At 37.5% G+C, this 21,306-nt stretch overlaps 1 protein-coding gene across 1 annotated transcript in view; it reads left to right on the top strand.

The window, feature by feature from the left end:
- LOC124621921 (1-phosphatidylinositol 4,5-bisphosphate phosphodiesterase-like) overlaps nucleotides 1–21,306 on the top strand; it is a 603,554-nt gene that overhangs the window by 457,438 nt on the left and 124,810 nt on the right. The window contains exons 17-18 of the mRNA XM_047147427.1: nucleotides 12,682–12,886; nucleotides 18,645–18,908. Of these exons, the coding sequence (XP_047003383.1) occupies nucleotides 12,682–12,886; nucleotides 18,645–18,908 (469 nt within the window). The remainder of the gene's footprint in view (nucleotides 1–12,681; nucleotides 12,887–18,644; nucleotides 18,909–21,306) is intronic.

Raw genomic sequence — 21,306 nt, 5'->3', positions numbered from 1 at the left:
TCTTCTGTAGCAGATATGAGAATAGTGGTGTCATTGGCAAACAGAAGGGTTTTGGTGTCTGATGGGCTATGTGGAAGATCTTTTATGTAATGTAAAAACAAAAAGGGGCCTAAGGCTGCCTTGGGGAATGCCTTGATGTATGGATTATGTGGAAGTATTTGTAGTGGTGGCTGTTCCTGAGGGCTTGATTTGATTTACTTCAACGTACTCATGTCGATCTTTCAGATAGCTTTAAAACCAGTCACCTGCGGTTACTATTATTGCATAGAAATACATCTTTTGCAGCAATATGCTATGATTAACCGTGTGAAATGTCCTTTTGAAGTTAGTAAAATACCTGTGTCTGGAAGTTTTTTGTCACAAGCTTCAGACTAAGAACTAATAATTCTTGTGTTGCATCAGCAGTAGTTTTCTTTCCTTGGAAGCCAAACTTTTAGATTAATGTCACTTGGTTGTTGTTTTCCTCTACCAGTGTTCCTATTAATGATTTGCCACATGCATTTGCTTTTATTTTATGATTGCTTGAGGAGGTTATCATTTGTAGCTTTTTGGGTGCACTAGCTAAATTCATAAATACCTTTTTATTTCCTTTTACCAACACTAAAATAATAGCTTCACATTGTAATGGCGCACCCTCCTCTGACATTACCTTTTTTTATAGAAATATTTGATACCATTTATACTATCAATTCTTGTTTAGGTGAACATTATCTCAGTTAACTAAAAGAATTTCATATGATTCTGTATATAATGTATTATATTTCAGGCTAAAACGTATAAAAAGAAATTAGTGTGTTACAACCAATATGTACTAACAGTTAAAATTACTCTTCTTTAAAAATATTTGGAATTACGGCTTATCTGGCATACTTGAAAGTCATATTATTAATTGCACAATCTGATGATAATTAATAAATTTATTTCTTGACTCATTTACAAAATAATGATGAAGTTTAACGAAGATCTTTCTTTCGTTAAGAAAATTTGTAAACTCTTTTACTCTGTAAACTCTCTGGAATATTGTGAGTACCACAGAATGTAGGGAGTAGTGGGCATGCCTCTGATGGAATCAGATGTGTTTTTGATTGCGTCACTAATAATGTAATTTGTGGTGTGATAGAAGTGGAAATTGTAAAGACGCCTCTCAAAGCTTTTGAAAATAATGAAGAGACTTTTAATTTGATGGTGATGTGTGGGAGGACAAGATTACAACATACAGCCCAGTAAATATTAGAAGGAATTTTGCTGGGTGTGGAGAGCAGTGTCAACAGAGGTGAAGATGATGTACGAGCTAAAAAATTTAGTTCAACTAGCTCTGATACTTTAGACTCTGGAGTGAAAGCGTATTTAGTGCTTACATGAAGTTGTGATATAATTCTACTGAATTATCTGCTCTTGTTTTCAATCAAAGATTGATTGAATTGGAACATTGTAGGAAAATGAGAAAAAGGAGTCAATATGCAGGCTAACTAACTGCGGTTGTTTGTCAGATAACATCGATGAACAGAATTAGAAAGATAGCAAATAATAGTGGTACCATAAAGATCCAAGGCACACACCATTATGTTGTAAATGAGCTTATTCTCTGTCCAAAACAGAGCTGCACATATGTCAAGACACTATTTCTTTTTTTAATTGTGTACTTATTCTATACAAGGAGCACATCTTTCCAATACAAACAACATAATTAAGACACCCTGGCAAATCTGAACACTTATTTAAAATGACTGTTACCTTTTCTCTCTTCTGACTCCCCCTACTATGCTTAACTTGTGCACATTAGTTTAAGTGTACTGGGATGGCTGTATTTGAAGTTGAAAACCCTTAAACAGCAGCAAACATAACATTCTTTGATCTAACAGATAAATTTTCTCTGATGGCCCACTTACGATCTCAGAACATTCTTTGTTAATGCATAAAGTTATCGGAACTCATAGTATCGCAGATACAATGGAATGAAAATAAAAACATGAACAACATCAAAACTGCAAGATAGAACCGGTAGCAATAAAAGAAGTTTTACTTATTGTGTGTCTCCAGTGCAGTTACAACACTAGATGATGGAAAGTCCAGGATGGAATGTAACAATACGAGAGAAGGAAAGTTGCTATTCACCATATAGCGGAGATGCTGAGACCTCCGGTCACTAACATCAGCTATCCCACCAAAGGCAGGGCTACCTGTGAAACCAGTCATGTGATTCACAAGCTAAGCTGCAACCACTGTGCTGCATTCTATGTAGGCATGACAACCAACAAGCTGTCTGTCCGCATGAACGGCCACCGACAAACTGTGGCCAAAAAACAAGTGGACCACACTGTTGCTGAACACGCTGCCAAACATGATATCCCTCATCTCAATGACTGCTTCACAGCCTGTGCCATATGGAGCCTTCCCACCAACACCACTTTTCTTAATTGTGCAGGTGGGAACTTTCCCTGCAATACATCCTACGTTCCTATAACCCTCCTAGCCTCAACCTTCATTAGTCAGTCCTCACCCATCCAGCCTCCTCCCTGTTCCCATTCCAGCACTATACAGCCATCATTTCACCACCACACCCAGTCTTTTAATTTCTTTTATTTCTCTCCTTTCCGCATACGTGTGTCTACTGCTGACAAAGGCCTTAATGGCCGAAAGCTTTGATTGTGTGAATCTTTTTATGTGCCTATCGCGATTCAGCATCTCCACTATATGGTGAGTTACAGTACTAGATGATTATACTTGTACTTCATTTGGCAGTATATAGAGTATGGTGACCGGACATCCCATTTTTAATGGGACTCTTCCTTTTTTGGTTGTGTGTGCCAACAAACTTTTTTAATGGGATCTCAAATGCCCCATTTTTTGTAGGCCCATACTTGTCAATAATTTTAACTTTTTCATTTAGTTCTCTCTGGGTTTTATTTGCTTTATACATCAGCTTTGTCTCACATGTGTTTCATACTTTCTTACTGATATGAATATAATAGAGGGAAACATTCCACGTGGGAAAAATATATCTAAAAACAAAGATGATGTGACTTACCAAACGAAAACACTGGCAGGTCGATAGACACACAAACAAACACAAACATACACACAAAATTCAAGCTTTCACAACCAACGGTTGCTTTGTCAGGAAAGAGAGAAGGAGAGGGAAAGACGAAAGTATGTGGGTTTTAAGGGAGAGAGTAAGGAGTCATTCCAATCCCGGGAGCGGAAAGGCTTACCTTAGGGAGAAAAAAGGACGGGTATACACTCGCACACACACACATGTCCATCCACACATATACAGACACCTGCTTGTATCTGTATATGATTGTGCAATTAATAATATGACTTTCAAGTATGCCAGATAAGCCGTAATTCCAAATATTTTTAAAGAAGAGTAATTTTAACTGTTAGTACATATTGGTTGTAACACACTAATTTCTTTTTATACGTTTTAGCCTGAAATATAATACATTATATACAGAATCATATGAAATTCTTTTAGTTAACTGAGATAATGTTCACCTAAACAAGAATTGATAGTATAAATGGTATCAAATATTTCTATAAAAAAAGGTAATGTCAGAGGAGGGTGCACCATTACAATGTGAAGCTATTATTTTAGTGTTGGTAAAAGGAAATAAAAAGGTATTTATGAATTTAGCTAGTGCACCCAAAAAGCTACAAATGATAACCTCCTCAAGCAATCATAAAATAAAAGCAAATGCATGTGGCAAATCATTAATAGGAACACTGGTAGAGGAAAACAACAACCAAGTGACATTAATCTAAAAGTTTGGCTTCCAAGGAAAGAAAACTACTGCTGATGCAACACAAGAATTATTAGTTCTTAGTCTGAAGCTTGTGACAAAAAACTTCCAGACACAGGTATTTTACTAACTTCAAAAGGACATTTCACACCAATCACCAAAAAATGCTACAGTTATGGATTCTCCAGTGTGTATCATTTTCTGATAATTTGACACAAGGAGCTCAATACTATGGTAGCAACTTTTATCAGTTCCAGACAGTTTCAGTCCAGGGAAGTACTAGGTTGGCTTAGAAATGAGGCTGACTGAGTTGGGGCAGTGGTTAAGGCATTGGATGTGCATTCTGAAGATAAGGGGTTCAAATCCCTGCTTGGCTATCCACATACCAGTTTTCAGTGTCTCCTGAATCAGTTATGAGGAATACTTGGATATGACCAGTAACCTTCCCCACCCTCTTTCTATCTCACTTACTGATCTGCCTCTTATGACTTCCTAATGACATTACGGAACACCTAGCCTTTCTTCTCCCTTCCTTAAAAATGAGCACAAATTAATACAGCTGACCTCTGTCTGAGATGCTTACTAAATTAAGGAAAGTGCATGGCAAGGTTATTTTTCACTGTACTATTTATCAGCATTTCTTCTATTTTTGTATGGACTGTAGAAGAAATGTCTGCTTGAAAGCATGTGTGTTTGCTGTAATTAGTCAAATCTTCTCTACGTGGCCAGTATGGGAAGGATATGTAAGGGGTTATACTATAAGCATAGCTCACTAATTTTACATTAGTTTGTGAAAATTTGTAGAGATTGTTCCCTGAATAAATTTTCACATTACAGTGGAGTGTTCACTGATTTGAAACGCCCTGGCAGATTAAAACTGTGTATAGATGTTGAGGCTCAAATCTGGGACCTTACCCGCTGAAACTGTGTGGATGGTTCATGAGTCCTGCTTGGATAGATCCATTGGTAAATCACATGCCCACAAAAGGCAAAGAATTCAGTCTGGCACACAGTTTTAATCTGTCAGGAAGTTTGTAAGTAGGCTATCACAGGCTATGTGGTGTCTAAATTCAAATTTATACCTGAAACAAATATGGAACCGTTTATGCTGCTGTTCTTTGTACATATTCAGTAGCACTGTTAGTCCTATTTGGTTTGGGTCAAACACGCTTTTGCAATACTCTAGCATGGTCAAACAAGTGTTTTGTAAGCAAACTCCTTTGTAAACAGATTGAATTTCTAAGATATTCCAACAGTGACCTGAAGTGTGCTACTTGCTCTACCTACAACTTAGCCTATGTGATCATTCTATTTCATATCTCCACAAATTGTTACACACTGTATGAGTTGATTGAGTCCAGTTGTGACATCTATATTGAACTCAGAAGATACTACCCTTTCCCATTTTGTGAAATGTAGAGCTTTACATTTCTGAACATTTAAAATGGGTTTCCCACCTTTGCATCATTGTGAAATCTTATAACAATCTGACTGGATATTTGTTCAGACAATTTTTGATTATAGATGACTGTGTCACCTATTTAATGTCTGATGTTCATGTTAAATTATGTGCTAGCTCATTAACAAACAACAAAACCAGCTAGTGTCCCAACATGTTTCACTGAGGGGCACACATGAGATATTCACAGGATGCACAAATGTATCATAACTCTGAAATAATCAAGCATTTGAGAGGACGCAATGTGTCAGAAGATGGTACAGGTTCAGGCATCTTGTCAAAGAACTGAAAATGCTTAGTCCCACTTTGCACAACATGACTGTGATGTGCAAAAAATCTGGGGGGCACTACACCTAGTTGCTGGGCATGGTTACTGTGGATTGTCAATTGGTAGATAGTGTTTGGTCTAGTGAGTTGTGGCAAGAGTGAAGTTCACCAGGGGTACTAAGATGACTAGAGCTGTTTTTCCTGGTTTTGACAAGGTCTGTTGTTGTTTTGTTCATCAACCCTGAGGCTGATTTGAGCATTTCTGTCAATTGCCAGCTGCATCAAACAGCCGACTAAGCTGCATCAAACATCATCAATGAACTGCATATACCATGTGTGAGGTGTTTCTTTTATGCTTTGGCAGATATTTGTGTTTTCATTTCTGCACTATGTAGATGAATAGACAGTTTTTTAAAAAAGTAATATTTTATTGTTTGTACAATAAAGTAACCCCAAATTAGTATAGAGCAACATTTGGTGTAACAATATGCATTAATAGAAACAAAAAGAGTAATCAGTGCTATGTGGTGACTATGTAGTGCTGCTGTGTGGTGGTATATATTGCAGACAATGTGACACGGCTCAGCACACAAGATGGGAAAAGTAGGGGGAAGAGTACATGATGAACAAATGTTTACCCATCTCATAACACCCTTCATTGTTATTGAGTGGTGCGCCCATCTAACGACAATACTAATGCTGCTGAGTACGCTACTCATTTTCTAGCTGTCCCTCAAAAATGTCTTGAAAGTGATAATTATACCTGGCTGGTTTATTATTGTGGGAACATGGGTTTCCTCAGTCAGTAGATAACAACAAAAGATGCCACAGATATATAAATGTTTGTTCATTATGTCTTCTTCGCCCTACTTTCACCACTTCATGTGCTGACATGTAATATTCTGTGTATCTGCTGTAAGTACTGCCAAGCAGCAGTGCTGCTAAGTTGTTGCTGGAGTCCTGATTATGTCAAATGTAATAATCTCCTCCTACCAACCAGCATTTATTCCACAAATATTGGTTATGGGAAACCCAACTCACATCTTTCTCACATTACATCCTGAAAGCCATGGATCACAACAGTGAGGTAGATGCAGTATTTCTTGACTTGAGAGAAAAGCATTCGGCTCACTACCACATTGACACTTATCAACAAATGTACAGTTGTAATTGACATAAAATAAAATTTGTGATTGGATAGAAGAAAGCAGGAAGATTAGTATTTAATATCCCATTTACGTTGAGGTACTTAGTGGCATTTTCATACTATTACTATTTCTATATATTTGACTTCTCAGTATTAACGTAATATTCACGTAAATCAAGAACGATATACTTCTAACTTCCCACGCCAAATGGTGGGTGCTATGTTTTACAGTAAGCAACCGTGTATATTTGATGTCATGTATGTATGGGTTCTGACCCAATGCTTATGCGGAAGCCTATAACCACTGTTATAACACTGCTAGCTTGTCCAAAGGGACAAACGAGACGTACATCAGCATGTCGGTTAAATATGATAACAAAATTGTTCATCCACACCTACAAACTTTCTTGTAATGAACATTGTGTTTCACAGCATTTTAATTATTACGTAATGGCAGTTTTGTACTATTACTATTTTTATATATTTGACTCCTTAGTCTTAACGTAACGTTTTACGTAAATCACAAACGTTGTACTTCTAACTTCCCACGCCAGATGGTGGGTATTATGTTTTTTAAAAACCTGTGTTATACCTCATTTCATGTTTTTCATATATTATTCTTTTTCATTGTCTTTTGCTCTTTTACCTGTCCTGAACTCTGACAACTTATCATCGATCTGTTTTATGTTTTATAAGTTTGTTTCTTAAAAACAATACGCCAATGTATTTTAGATGTTTCCTTCCCCCTTCGTCTGCTATGTGTTTTACGTACATTTTAAATTTGAATTACTTCATGATTCACAAATGCACAAGAGTTATTTAGTGTTAATATCTCGCAAAACCAGTAATATTAAGTCTTCACGTGACACATGACACATAGAGGGCGTGCCAAGCCCTGTCACACCGAGGTCTGCTGAACAAGTGCATGTAAACAGCGGCCTTAGTTTCTGTGATCGCTCTAAGCTTGTTAACACCACTGCTTACCAATTTAAATTGTATATTACAGGTATGTTCCTACCAACTGTTATGTTCATATGCAGATGTTGTTGTGATTTTCTGTTTTATACTCTCTGATTGTAATGTGAAAAAAAATTTTAACTTCTAGCACTGAGGATGGTCACTAAGTGACCGAAAATCGATTTTGCGGTTAATAAAACAAAAAAATACGACCAATGCTGTCTCTCCTTCTAAGTATATACATTGAGGTCATTAGAGATGGAGCACAAGCTCAGATTATTTCAAGGATGTGGAAGGAAATCAGCCATGCCATTTCAAAGGAACCATCCTGGCATTTGCATGGAGCAATATAGGGAAACTGCAGGAAAATCTAAATCTGGATGGGCCGACGCCAATTTGAAGCATAATCCTCTCAAAAGGGAGTCTAGTGTGCTGATAACTGAACAACCTCACTCATGTGATTGGAATGAATATTTCTTGGTAGGGAGGGTGCAGCATGCTACCTTGAGCAGAGAGTCATCAAAAGATGTAGAAGTAACTTGAGGCATTCCCCAGAGAAGTGTATTGATATCTTTGTTGCATGCAAATCAGCTGGCAGACAATGTAACCTCAGAATTTTTTGCTGATGGAGCAGTACCATCTGGATAGAAAAGCTTCACAAATATTCAGTCAAATCTTGATAAAAATTCAAAGTGGTGGGAGGATGGCAATAACTCATAAATGTAAAACTGTGTACTTCACTAAATAAATAAAGTACCCTATGACTGCATGTAACTGTTTGTGGGGATCACATAGATTCAGACATAAGTAAAGCAACTGACAGATTTTGGTTTATTGGTGGCAGACTAGGAAAATTCAATATATGCAAATGAGATTTCTTACAAAACACTTGTGTGACACATCGTAGAATATTGCTCAAGTATATGGAACCCATACCAGCTAAGGCCTTGGACAGACACTAAACAAATGCAAAGAAGGCCATTGCAAATGCTCTCATGTTTATGTGACTCTTGGGAGACCATGGCAGTTATTCTGAAAAACCAGAACTGGGTAAAAGTTGAAGATATACGCCAACTTTTCCACAAAAACCTCTTTACAATGTTTCAAGGAACAGTACTAACTAAGGAATTCTGTAGTGGGCAATAACTCTTGGAGGGACCAAAAAGATGAAATTGGGCTAATTCAAAGAGGTTTTAAGGAATAATTATTCCCATGCTCCATGTGTGAATGTAATAGGAAGAAACCCAAATACATAATACAATGTGAAGTACCCTGGTGGTTTGCTTCACAAAAATTTCTTGAAAGTGATAACTGTATCAGGCTGAATTAGTATTGTGTAGACAAAAACTGTCATAAGATACCTTAATAATTTGTTCACCATGTCTTCTTTGCCCTACTATTATCACCTCATGTGCTGGGCTGTAATGTTCTGTGTCTGTTAGCAAAGTGCTGAACGGTTGTTTGTAGAATATAGGTGAAGATGTCAATGTCTTCAGCCTGTTAATACGCAGTGTTAAACTGAGTATGACACTAGGCTAGTGTGTCATAACATTACTGACTGCACATAAAATTCCACTTTACAAACATTTTATTTGCAATGAGAAACAAATTGAATCTTTCTGTTAGTGCTGTGTATCAGACAAAATCCAATCAATGATGTTTTCTTGGCTGATTCCATCTTTACATGGTGGAAGCAAAATATGCATATACTTGCCAGACCACCTCAGAAAATGCATCACGATAATTATTGGCAGGGACCCACTATACTCACCTTCAGGCCTGCCTGGGCAGTTCTTTCCTTCCACCATTCCTTCAGGTATGCATCTTAATATGTGCTCAAACATGCAATCTCTTTGATTCACTGAATTCTTTATTAGGAATTTCTTCTTGTTGGCTGATTATGGGACACCTTTTTCTTCTTACTCAATCTGACAAAATGTTGCTCAACAGTCTCTATAATGCCCCATTTCAAATACTTTTAATTGTTACATTTTTTTGTTTCGCGTTGTCCTTGTTTCCCTTCCATACATGGCTGTGCTGCAAACACAGCTTATAGTGAGTCTTTTTGTAGACTCTAGCTTTCTATTTTTGAATATTTGCAGCTATTTCTTTTTGAGGAAAGCACTTTTTACCTATCACAAACCTTTCTACAGTGCCATCCTTTCATCTTCCTTCTTTGTCTATTCTGCTTCTGGGATAACGAAATTGTTTTACATTTTCAAGACTGACTTCTCCAAGTTTAACATTTAGTTATCCAGCATGTTCACACCTTTATCAATGGGAAAATGAATTCAGATGTTTACAGAAATTTTGGGGACAAAACAACAATGTCAAGGATTGAACCTTTCGTGTACCTACATAAAATTACATGATTATAATAGAGGGAAACATTCCACGTAGGAAAAATATATCTAAAAACAAAGATGATGTGACTTACCAAATGAAAGTGCTGGCAGGTCGACAGACACACAAACAAACACAAACATACACACAAAATTCAAGCTTTCGCAACAAACTGTTGCCTCATAAGGAAAGAGGGAAGGAGAGGGAAAGACGAAAGGATGTGGGTTTTAAGGGAGAGGGTAAGGAGTCATTCCAATCCCGGGAGCGGAAAGACTTACCTTAGGGGGAAAAAAGGACGGGTATACACTCGCACACACACACATATCCATCCACACATATACAGACACAAGCAGACATATATTTTGGTCTTTAAATATGTCTGCTTGTGTCTGTATATGTGTGGATGGGTATGTGTGTGTGTGTGTGTGTGTGTGTGTGAGTATATACCCGTCCTTTTTTCCCCCTAAGGTAAGTCTTTCCGCTCCCGGGATTGGAATGACTCCTTACTCTCTCCCTTAAAACCCACATCCTTTCGTCTTTCCCTCTCCTTCCCTCTTTCCTGATGAGGCAACAGTTTGTTGCGAAAGCTTGAATTTTGTGTGTATGTTTGTGTTTGTTTGTGTGTCTGTCGACCTGCCAGCACTTTCATTTGGTAAGTCACATCATCTTTGTTTTTAGATATACATAAAATTACAGTTATATGGATTTGCAAGACTTGTCTGCCAAAAGCACCAGTTACAATGACTCTGAATCTGTTGGGCAAAATGGAACTTCAGTTGTACATCAAATTAAATTCCCCTAACCATGATGAGAAACATTCACCTTACGTTTGACATCTGGACTCGCATCCAGGAGGACTGTGGTTCAGATTTCTATCCAGCCATCCTTATTTACATTTTCTGTGATTTCTTGGCAAGGCAAATGCTTGGATGTTTTCTTTGAAAGGGCACGATTGATTTCCTCCCCTATCCCACCTTTTCTGAGCTTGTGCTCTGTCCGTAATGTCCTCGTTCTTGATGGGATATTAAACACTAATCTTCCTTCCTTTTAACTTTTGCAGTATGGAAACAGATTGTTGGTTACACAGCATGTTGGGAATGAATCACACTGAAGGTGTTTGTTTGTTTTAATATGCTTATCATTTCACAACTCACAAATTCACTTGATCATAGAAATACAATTTTAAATAAGCTTATCAGACAAAATATTGGTCACTCCCCTTGATAGACACATTGGTCACTTTGGATCACTGCTGGTAGTGTAGAACTCATACCAGGTAGTCACATGAATGTCAGTGTTGATGTAGGTCATGGTAGTGAAGTGGCGAGTATGTGCCAGCCAGGTGTATGCAATCCACTCAATGAGATGGGTCAACATGGAGATGTCATAGCATAACAGAAAGGAGCTAGCATGTTTGGACATGCCCATGGCCACACCTTGAATGTAGTTGCCCAATTTGTTGCTTTATAAAGGTAAACTGACAATCTGTCTGCATGGAAGGCCATGCAACTTGGCGTAAGAATAGTGGTTGCAAAAATATCTTAAGAAGGACAGGAGAAAAGTTCATGCCTTTTCAATGACAATCTGTTTCAAATCTGACAGGAATTGCCACTGTGAGGAACTGCAGGTCAATTTCAAGAAGTTTCTGAGTAAATATTGTGAAAGGAAATACATCCGCCGGCCGGGGTGGCCGAGCGGTTCTAGGCGCTGCAGTCGGGAACCGAGCGACCGTTACGGTCGCAGGTTCGAATCCTGCCTCGGGCATGGATGTGTGTGATGTCCTTAGGTTAGTTATGTTTAAGTAGTTCTAAGTTCTAGGGGACTGATGACCTCAGAAGTTAAGTCCCATAGTGCTCAGAGCCATTTGAACCATTTTTGAAATACATCCAGTGAGCATTTTGAATTGGGTATGTAGCAAAAGCCCATTGCTCACAGCAGCACATAAAGCAGCACATATTCTGTTGGTCAAACAACACAGAAACTCTTCAGTAGCTGACTGGAGGCATGCAGTATGGTCCCAAAGAGCTGTGATTTTGCCTCTTATCAGATGTTGTGAGGCACTGAGTGCATAGCCCAGTGAGGTGCTTAACCTGCAGTGTGTGGTGGGTGCAGTTCAGGCCAGAAGTGGTTATGTGGTGTTTTTCATTTCATAACCTTGGTTCACTAATTGAGGTTACTGTGAATATCTATCAGGATGTTTATTGGAACATTCTCAGTGACAAAGTGTTCCCATTTCTACTACATCTTCATGGTGAGTATACACTGGACACTCCTATCTCCCAAAATGATAAGAACTATCATAACAGGACTGTATGCTTACATTTCTGGTTTGATGAGCACTCTGAAACCCTATCATTTCTCAATTGACCTATTAAATTACTAACCTTGATACAGTGGAAAATGTTTGGGACCATTTGAACTGCAGGTAAAACATAGCAGTCAACATACTTGCATTGTTATAGCTCTAAGGGAATCAATTTTCGATGACTAGTTTCAACTGGGTACAACATACTTGAAGAACCTTTTGCACACTCTTTCTCCCTGAATTAAGGACATTATCAAGCTTAGAGGTGTGTTAAAAGTTATAACTATGATGTCTCCTGGGGTAACTAATTTTTTATCTAGTGTGATTATGTTTAACCAAAAATGTAGCTCATTATGCTGCAGCTCATTCAAAGGGTAAGGATGAGTTGTATCATTTACATTTAGTTATTTAACATACATTTTTATGTAACATCAGAATTTACTCACAAGACACTCTACAGGTTGTGCTGCCTGAGCTTGCGATGTTGAGGTTTGCTGTGTACAGTGAGAAAGGGAAGCTTCTGGGGCAGCGCATTTTGCCTCTGGATGGGCTGCAGGCTGGCTACCGGCACATCTCCCTCCGGACAGAGGCCAACTTCCCCATGTCACTGCCCATGCTGTTCTGCTACATAGAACTCAAAATATATGTGCCTGAGCACTTTGAAGGTACAGTAGATATCTAGATATGTTTCATTATTTTGCCATAAAAGGCGAGCCCCATCAGTAGATTGTATGTAGTAACACTTTCTTGATTTATTTTGTCCAGGGTTGCAAACTCGCAGCTTCATATAGCTAAGTTTATTTGAAATAGCAGGAAAACAAACAAAAACTTTGCATGATGTTTATTTGCTATCATTTATCACAAAACAAAAATTTATTGCTTCACTTCAACATGTGTTGTATGTGCTGCCGCTATACTACTTGTTAGAATCAAATAATCTGAAACTTTTGTCCTCTTCACCCTACTGATTATATGCCTAGTTTTGTTTATGTCTAATGCTTGTTAGTTTAACAAGGGACAGAAACAGTGTCATATGCTGAGTGAGCACTGTGTAGCATACAGAGGTGTCATGTACTCTTGTGAGATGGCACTATTAGCAATTGCCAGAGTTGAAAAGGCCACATTGTGGGTCTCCATTTGCTCAGATGACCAAATTGTGCAATTATCCAGCTTTGTGGGGCATTTAGATATGACTGTGACCTGATATTGGACTGCATGGGAACATGAGAGGAGGCATACTGATTGTCAAGGTTCTGTTCCTCCATTTCTTACCACCATAAGAGTCGCCATATCATGCACCAAGCATGTCCTAACCCCTCTACATCTCTGGGAAGCATAGTCTGTTGATGAATGTTGTCACATTGTGCCCGACAGTAAATTGTTGTTCTGCATTGCTCCAGATGACCATTGTCGGTGAGTATGGTAGCGAGATGGAGAGAAGTCCCATTCTTTCAATGTTTTGGAGAGGCACAGTGATGTTATTCTTACCTTGCATCTTGGTGAGGACAGCTATTGGGTATGACTTCAGGTCATGGCTGGTAGTGATTGAAGGAACTCCGAGAGAGCACAGTGCTACATCACAAATCTTCTGCATCCTTGTGTGTTACCTCCCATAAAGCACTATTGTATGTCATTCTTCAGCAGGACAATGCTTATCCACTCTTGGCATGAGTCACTATGAAGTGTCTGTATCATAGACCACAAATTTGGAGTTCTATTTCAGTGCTTGTATATAAATGTTTTAATTAATTAATAACATCAGTTTCTTTAGAATGCTTTCAAAGAAAGTTTTTATAAAGTTGGCTGAGCAGTGCTCTCATTTCAGCCTTTTCTGGATTAGTTCATGGGAGTTACTCACCACAAAACCTGTCATGCACTCACAAATAAGAGATGGTTCTTACTTCCAGTAAATGTTAGTAATGCTGGGGATAATTTATATAAGAGAACCCATATTTGTAAACCTGAATCACAGAAGGATAATTGATAAAGTGTATATATGTAAATGGTTTATATGAAAACAGCAGATATTTTTGAGCAATTTTATCTTGTAGGCGAAAGTATCTGTTATGTAACAACAGAACCAACTTTTATTATATGAGAGTCAAGTTATGATGAACAAACCATCTTCCTCCTGAAGCAATTGATTGTATACAGAGCAAGTGTTTGCAGTAGATCTTTGATTTAAAAAAAATCACATTAGGTCATGAAGTTATTTAATTTGGCTATTGATTATAAAAGATGTATTTGGAAGGTACATTTTATTTAGTAATAATAACAGAATGAGTACAAATACAGAAGCACTACATATTGAGAAAAAAAATAGAAAACGCAAACTATCTTTCTTCATAGCTTCCACCATTTTCAGGCATTTGTCACAGTATGACAAAAGTTTTGTGTGCCTTCCTCATAGAACATTACCGCCTGTGTTTTCAATCACGTGGTACCATGTTTTCAAATGTTGTCATTGTTGTTGACTTTTCAATCATCAAGAAATGTTTTCAGGTGCAAAAAAAGATAGAAGTCACTAGGGGCAAGGTCAGGGCTGTGCAAAGAATGGTCAGATTGGTTCTGGTCACAATCTGGCAAGAGTTGTCATGTCTCATTTGTAGCATGATGTTGAGTACAGTCATGAATCAAAACAATACTGCTTGTGATCTTCCTGCAGTGCTTGTTCTGTATTGCATGATGCTGTTTCATAAGCATCTCACAGTAAATATTTGCACTGATTTTTTCACCTCACAGTAAAAAATGCACCAGTAGAATGTCACGTACATGTCATTTTGAGATGTCAAGATGTGCTACCATTGAGCCACTCATCACATTTTCCCCAGGATTCTTGCAAATCTGTTGATGAAAGTCGATTGGTTTAGTGTTTTTCATATTCAGAATACAAATTTCAAATATAACCTCACAAGTTGTGGGATTTTCAATCAACTTCATTCTTTAAACACACACTATCCAGCCTAAACAACACACAGATAATTTCAGACGGTGTCATCTCCTCTTCCTTGACTCAAAGCAACCAAACTGTGATTATAGCACTACCACAGAAGGAAATACAAATGAAACTGACATTCTGGGCATACTTTGTATTTTCTTAATGTGTGTTAATATTAAACGTTCCCCAAGTAGATTTTTTGGTGTGAAATTTTCTCCTCATGTTCTAGCACAGGTCACTATGAAATTTCTAGAAACTTAAATCTTCTGTTTATAATCTTCACTATGTAAGATATTATTGCAGTATATTTTTTCGAATACCGAAAATCCAGGGCTCCATGATAATATCAACATCTTTTTTATTTTTTTTTAGGATTACATTTCAAGTTCTGCCATTCTTATGACCACAAAAATTTTAAATAAAGATTTTTCTTAAATTACATAAGCTTCAGAGAAGACAATAGATTCTGTTGGAAGAAGAGAATGAGACTTTTAAGTAAGGAACATAAGTCCATGCAGTTAGCTAATGGTCAAGTTTTCAAGTACATGTTGTTGTTGTGACTATTATGAATATTTCCTTAAAGAAAATGTTTATAAGCAAAATATTTATATTTTTAACATCAGTTACATGTAAATTACTATCTGAACAATAAGGCTCAAAAATGTAGTTTAACAAAGACTTTTGATATTTTACTTGCAAATGATTTATGAGTTGTTTACAGCTAATGCTGTTTCTTGATTTTCAATCTGTGTAGTTTATAACCATGCCAATCCCCCCTCATGGAGAGTCCACAAGTCCCTATATTTCTTGATATATCACCAATCTTGTAGGTGGTTGACCTAATCAGGCTGAAGAACAGTCTGTATTTACACTGAGGAGGGAGAAATCCCATCTAGGATCCACTCTGGTTACCCTGAATGGGGAAGGGACAAAAAAAGATGCTTAAAATGTAGTCAACCTAAAATAATCATACTGGATACCATTTTTAGAGGACACACCACGCGAGAACAAAATAAACCAATAAATTTAAACTTGACAATCTGTAACATCCATATTCTGTTGGATAATGATACCCATCAAATAGAAAAATGAACAGCAATTACACTCATGAGTTGGGAAGATTTAACATTGACATTGCGGCCCCAAGTGTAACTAGAGGGGCTGATCACAGTTAGCTCTGGAAGAATGCTTTCTTCAGGAAAGGAGAGGGTAGAAACATACCTTGTATGCATGAAGTTCGTTTTGCCATGAAAATTAACTCTTATATCTTTGGCAAACTTCCTTCTGGAATAATTGTAACGCTATGAAATGCCACATTAAACTCACAACCAGCAAATTTCTGTAGTTACAAGCTAGCCTCCATCTCTTACATCTACTGATGATCAAAAGGAGAAATTTTATTATCAAGTTGACACAATGTTAACAGATAATTATACCCGTCATGTAAAATCATACTTGTAGGGGATTTCAATGCAAAGGTTGGTAAGGACACTATATTGTGGTCTAGTACTATTAGGAAAGAGGGGTTGGGGAAGAGCAATTCCAATGAAATTGCAGTGTTATCTAAATGTTTGAAACATGACCTATTATTATGACTAACCATGAAACCTGTAAGCAATATTCTTTGTGTTCAGTGAGGCATAAACAATGGCATACTAATGTTAACATCAGGATTGATGAAATTTTGCAGAATGCTGAGCACTTTCATCCCCTTGGTAATCATCTGTCCACAAATGCAGTACAGGCACTGAAATCCTGTATAGGATAAGTTGCACTAGCACAGCTTATGGCTGTTTTGTGCTATACGGTTTCCAACAGTCATGATGTCAGCGCTCTGACCAAGCTCTTTATTTATCAGACCATCTTATACCATTTCTCATTTATAGGAGTGAGGCCTATGTCACCTACAGATGGCATCTGAAGCTCCTTGAGAACTAATTTTTTCAGTGCTAATATCAGTACCCTGGAGAAAACAAACGCTACCAGTACAGAGGATATCATCACCAAACACAAACTTTTATTGACTGGTAATATCACCCATATGCTGGCCAAAACAAATAATGTATTATTAACGCAAAAATGGTCAGTGAGAAGGAGGACGACACATGAAATGATACAAAGGTGATCTAGTCTTATTTTTAAAAAAGATGTCAAATTGTTAATGACAATTGTGAAATTGCTGGCTCTGATTGTCTGGCTTTTCATTGGACCGTTATGGTGGCTCACAGTACTTTGAGCAACAGTGGAATTGATTAAGATCAGAGAAGCAAAACTGTAGGAAGAAAGGGAAAATGTCATGACAAGCAATGCAAAGCAACCTGTTGACAAGCAATGCAAAGCAACCTGAGGTTGACATGGACAGGACATGCCCTCACTGTAGTGGAAAATGTGATTCCAGGTTTAGTCTCCTCAGCCACTCACAAACACGTAAAGAACATAGTCCTTGTAGGAGACAAAATATGTGTTTGTTAGTGAGTCATGACCTGAAATGATGAGACCATTGCACATTTTTTCCCTTTTCCAAGACCATACGTTTCTTGACCATATTTTATCATCCATTAATTCTAAATGGCCGTATTGCAGTAACCTCATCCTATCCATAGCTTTCCTTATGTCCCCTTCCACATCTATTTTTTCCCCTTGAGACTCCAGTACTTAGTCTGCAGTACTCCATCTCTGTGGATACCAGTTGATCTTTTTTTCTTTTTCTTATTTTTCAAACTTACAATCCATATGTACATTTGGTTTCTACACTTGTCTTCTATATAATCTGTTTGTTTTTAACTGTGATCTTTTTATTCCAAAGGATTGAGTTTAATTCTTGAATAACACATTTCCCTTGTCCAATCTTATCTTTTACACTTTTTCCATCTGGAGTTAGTTACACCTAGGTATTTAAATGGAAAACAGCATTTAATACCCAGATTTACATAATGTAAATCATATTGTTGGTCACGCTCACCATATACTCAGTTTTCTATGTATTTATTTTTAAAGCCTATTTCTACATATATGTGGTATATGTATCCAGTATGTGAATGAAATGACATGAGTGAGAAACAAATATAATATTTATGTTTGGAATGATTTTAATGCCTTTTGAATGTATCAGTAGAGATGAGTATTTGCTCATTATTTTTTTTTTTTTTTTTTTTTTTTTTTTTTTTTTTTTTTTTTTTTTTTTTTTTTGATTATGTGAATATAATTTGTGTATTCAGGCACAATACTAGCCCCTGAAAAACACTGAAAAATGTCCTCTGTAAATGTGAGACACTTTCACTGGTAAAATGGGATAAACATTTTTAGTGGACAGTTTCCTACCAATTTGTAAAGCCAACATATATAAATTACACTAGAAAAACTGCACTTCTGTGGAAACTTTTTCGAAACATTTTACAAAGCACATTTATGTGATATTTACTGGACTGTAATTGACATCTTTAAAGGAGATGTTCAGTAAAACATAAGAGTGGTACATGTTTCAGATTTAATGAATGCACTGTCAGACCCATGTGCTTTCTTGTCTGCTCGAGAGAAGATGGTGGAGAATATGAAGGCAATGGGTGCTGAACAGATGGAAATGTTGACTCCTGAAACTGTGGTAAGTGATGGAAGTGATGGAGGAGCTGGCGACAGTGGTAGTGACGATGGCAGCAGAGGATTGGGCAGCAGCAGTGGTGGCAGCAGGAAATCTGGGAAGTCTTCCAACCGAAGGTCCAGTGGGCCTGCAACACTTGAGGAACACTATGGCAAGTAAACTTGCCCCATTTGGGCTTAACATGTTGTATCAGTGTGAAAAGTGAAATATTTGCAAGCTCGAGTCACTCACCAGACTCCTTGTTACTGAACAGCTGCCTGTCTTCCAGTTTGCATAAATTGCAAACAATTGACATAAACAGCAACAGTTGTCAGGAACATCAATTATTTCGAATTACATATTGAGTCTCAGATCACACAAGTGGGATTAGATTTTGTACCTGAGCCTGAACATACAGTTTAAAGATTACAAGAAATTTCTTTATTTCCCTAAGTCAGTAAACCTAGTTATATTGGCAGACCAACTACTTCTGTTAGTGATGAGACAGTGGAGGGGGGAAAGGGAGGGGGTAAGCAAACTTGGAGATGTAGCTTTCAGTTAAACCATTAAGCTTATGTGTATACCAGTAGTGTGGGAAGAGCGTAACTCTGGCCTCGACAGTCAGAGACACTCTCTCTCTCTCTCTCTCTCTCTCTCTCTCTCTCTCTCTCTCTGTGTGTGTGTGTGTGTGTGTGTGTGTGTGTGTGTGTGTGTGTGTGTGTGTGTGGGCGCGCACGCGCCACATGCATGCGTGCTATCTATTCTGAGGAAGCCCTGTTTTTTAAACATCTGTGCTATATGGTGAGGAGCAACTATCCTTTTCACAATATTGTCGTTATTCCACACTGGATTTTCCATTCATTAATAGTGTGGGACATTGTATTAGGGAGTCAGTGTTGTGTTGTTCTACAAAAAGAAATTAATTAGTATTAAAAGTCATAAACATCGTCCCAGATTTATATGTTATGCTTCTTGGAAACACTTTTGTTCTTTCAATTTTGAAAAAAGACATCATATGGTTGGGAATACAGTGGAACATTTTTCAAGGAACCACAAATTCTGAACACTATATAAAGGAAAACCCTATAAAGAGGAATGCTTCCAAATAATAATTATAGGGCATTACTGAAGATTGGGATACCACTAATCAGCTTTGACAAATGGTGCCATAGATGACATTTTAAATTTTCACAACACTGTAATATGATATTCATTGCAAATGTATCAAATGATTAGCTTTTTGTAATTAAAACATGGGGCCCAGTAGGTGGATGGGTGAAAGTAAATGGATCAGTTTGTACTGTAAAAAGTTATAACAGATTCTTAAGGATTGACATTATTGTCCAAAGCTGACTGGTGGTATCCCATTCTTCAGTTGACCCAATTATAAAATACGAGCCAAATTTTGTTTATGACATACTGAACATATTACATAAAAACACAGTAAATGGTACAGATTAAAAAAATTAGTTACAGAAAAATTACTTTAATAATTAAATTATGAAACAGAATTTAAATTTGCACAAAACGCTAGGAACCTATGCAATCTGAAAATCACATACCTATGATTTTTTTAAATATTCAAGCAAGCATGTTTGTTTTCTATTTCTCCTAGACTCTATGGCAATCATTTCTTGCTCCAAATGAGCACGTTGAACTACTGTTCTGTCCTCAAGTCTATGGGCCATCATATATCTCCTGAATGTTTGAAAGGCTTCAGCTGCCTTAGTATGTGAGGGCACAGAGTCATCTTCCTTGTTACTGTCACTGTCACTTTCACTACCACTACTATTCTCCAAGCTTCTCTCTGCATTCAGCTCTTCAATACTTTGTTATCCTGTGGTTACTACGTTATCATCCACAGCCACAAAGTCCTCAAAAGTGACAGAATCACTGCCTATTAATTCCTGAAACTCTTGCAAATCACTTGCAACATATTCCACAGGAGCTGCCATCTCATTCTCACAGAATCCCGCTTTTGTGAAACAGTTTTTAATAGTTTAAGCACTGACTTCCCTCCATGGGTACATAATTAAATTCATTGCCTGTAAAATATTCAGCTTCAGTTGTGAGCTCTGCTGGCTTCCTGTTTATCATTAGATCGAAGACACACTCTCACTAGACACACGAACCATTTGCTGCTCAGCTCACACAACATGCTATGAATACAAAGCATCGACTGAAATGGCGCCAAAAAGATCGCAAGCAGAATGTGCCTCACATGTCACATGACCGGGCTCTGCCGCTGACATATGAATCACGCTGAGAGCGGGCTTTCCGAGCCGGTGCAAACTGTGAATCCACAGAACGGAAATGATGTGTCTACATCCAGTCACTTAAATGTTATAATGAGGTAAATAATTGACCAAGGTTCCAAAAATATGAGCGTTACATGGAGGAAATTGTAATGTAGAAGAAACGCAGTAAAGAGGAAAATTTAACATTGTTTATATGGGCTTTTAGTCGGGACCAAAAAAAACGGACATAACATAGAAGAAAACATTATATGTGGGAACATTATAAAGAGGTTTCACTGTATATTAATTCTACTTTGCTCTGAGACTATTTAC

The sequence above is a fragment of the Schistocerca americana genome, chromosome 7 (assembly GCF_021461395.2).
Source record: "Schistocerca americana isolate TAMUIC-IGC-003095 chromosome 7, iqSchAmer2.1, whole genome shotgun sequence".
Lineage (NCBI taxonomy): Eukaryota > Metazoa > Arthropoda > Insecta > Orthoptera > Acrididae > Schistocerca > Schistocerca americana.
The sequence above is the reverse complement of the archived record's forward strand: the minus strand, read 5'-3'. Positions and strand labels throughout refer to the sequence as shown.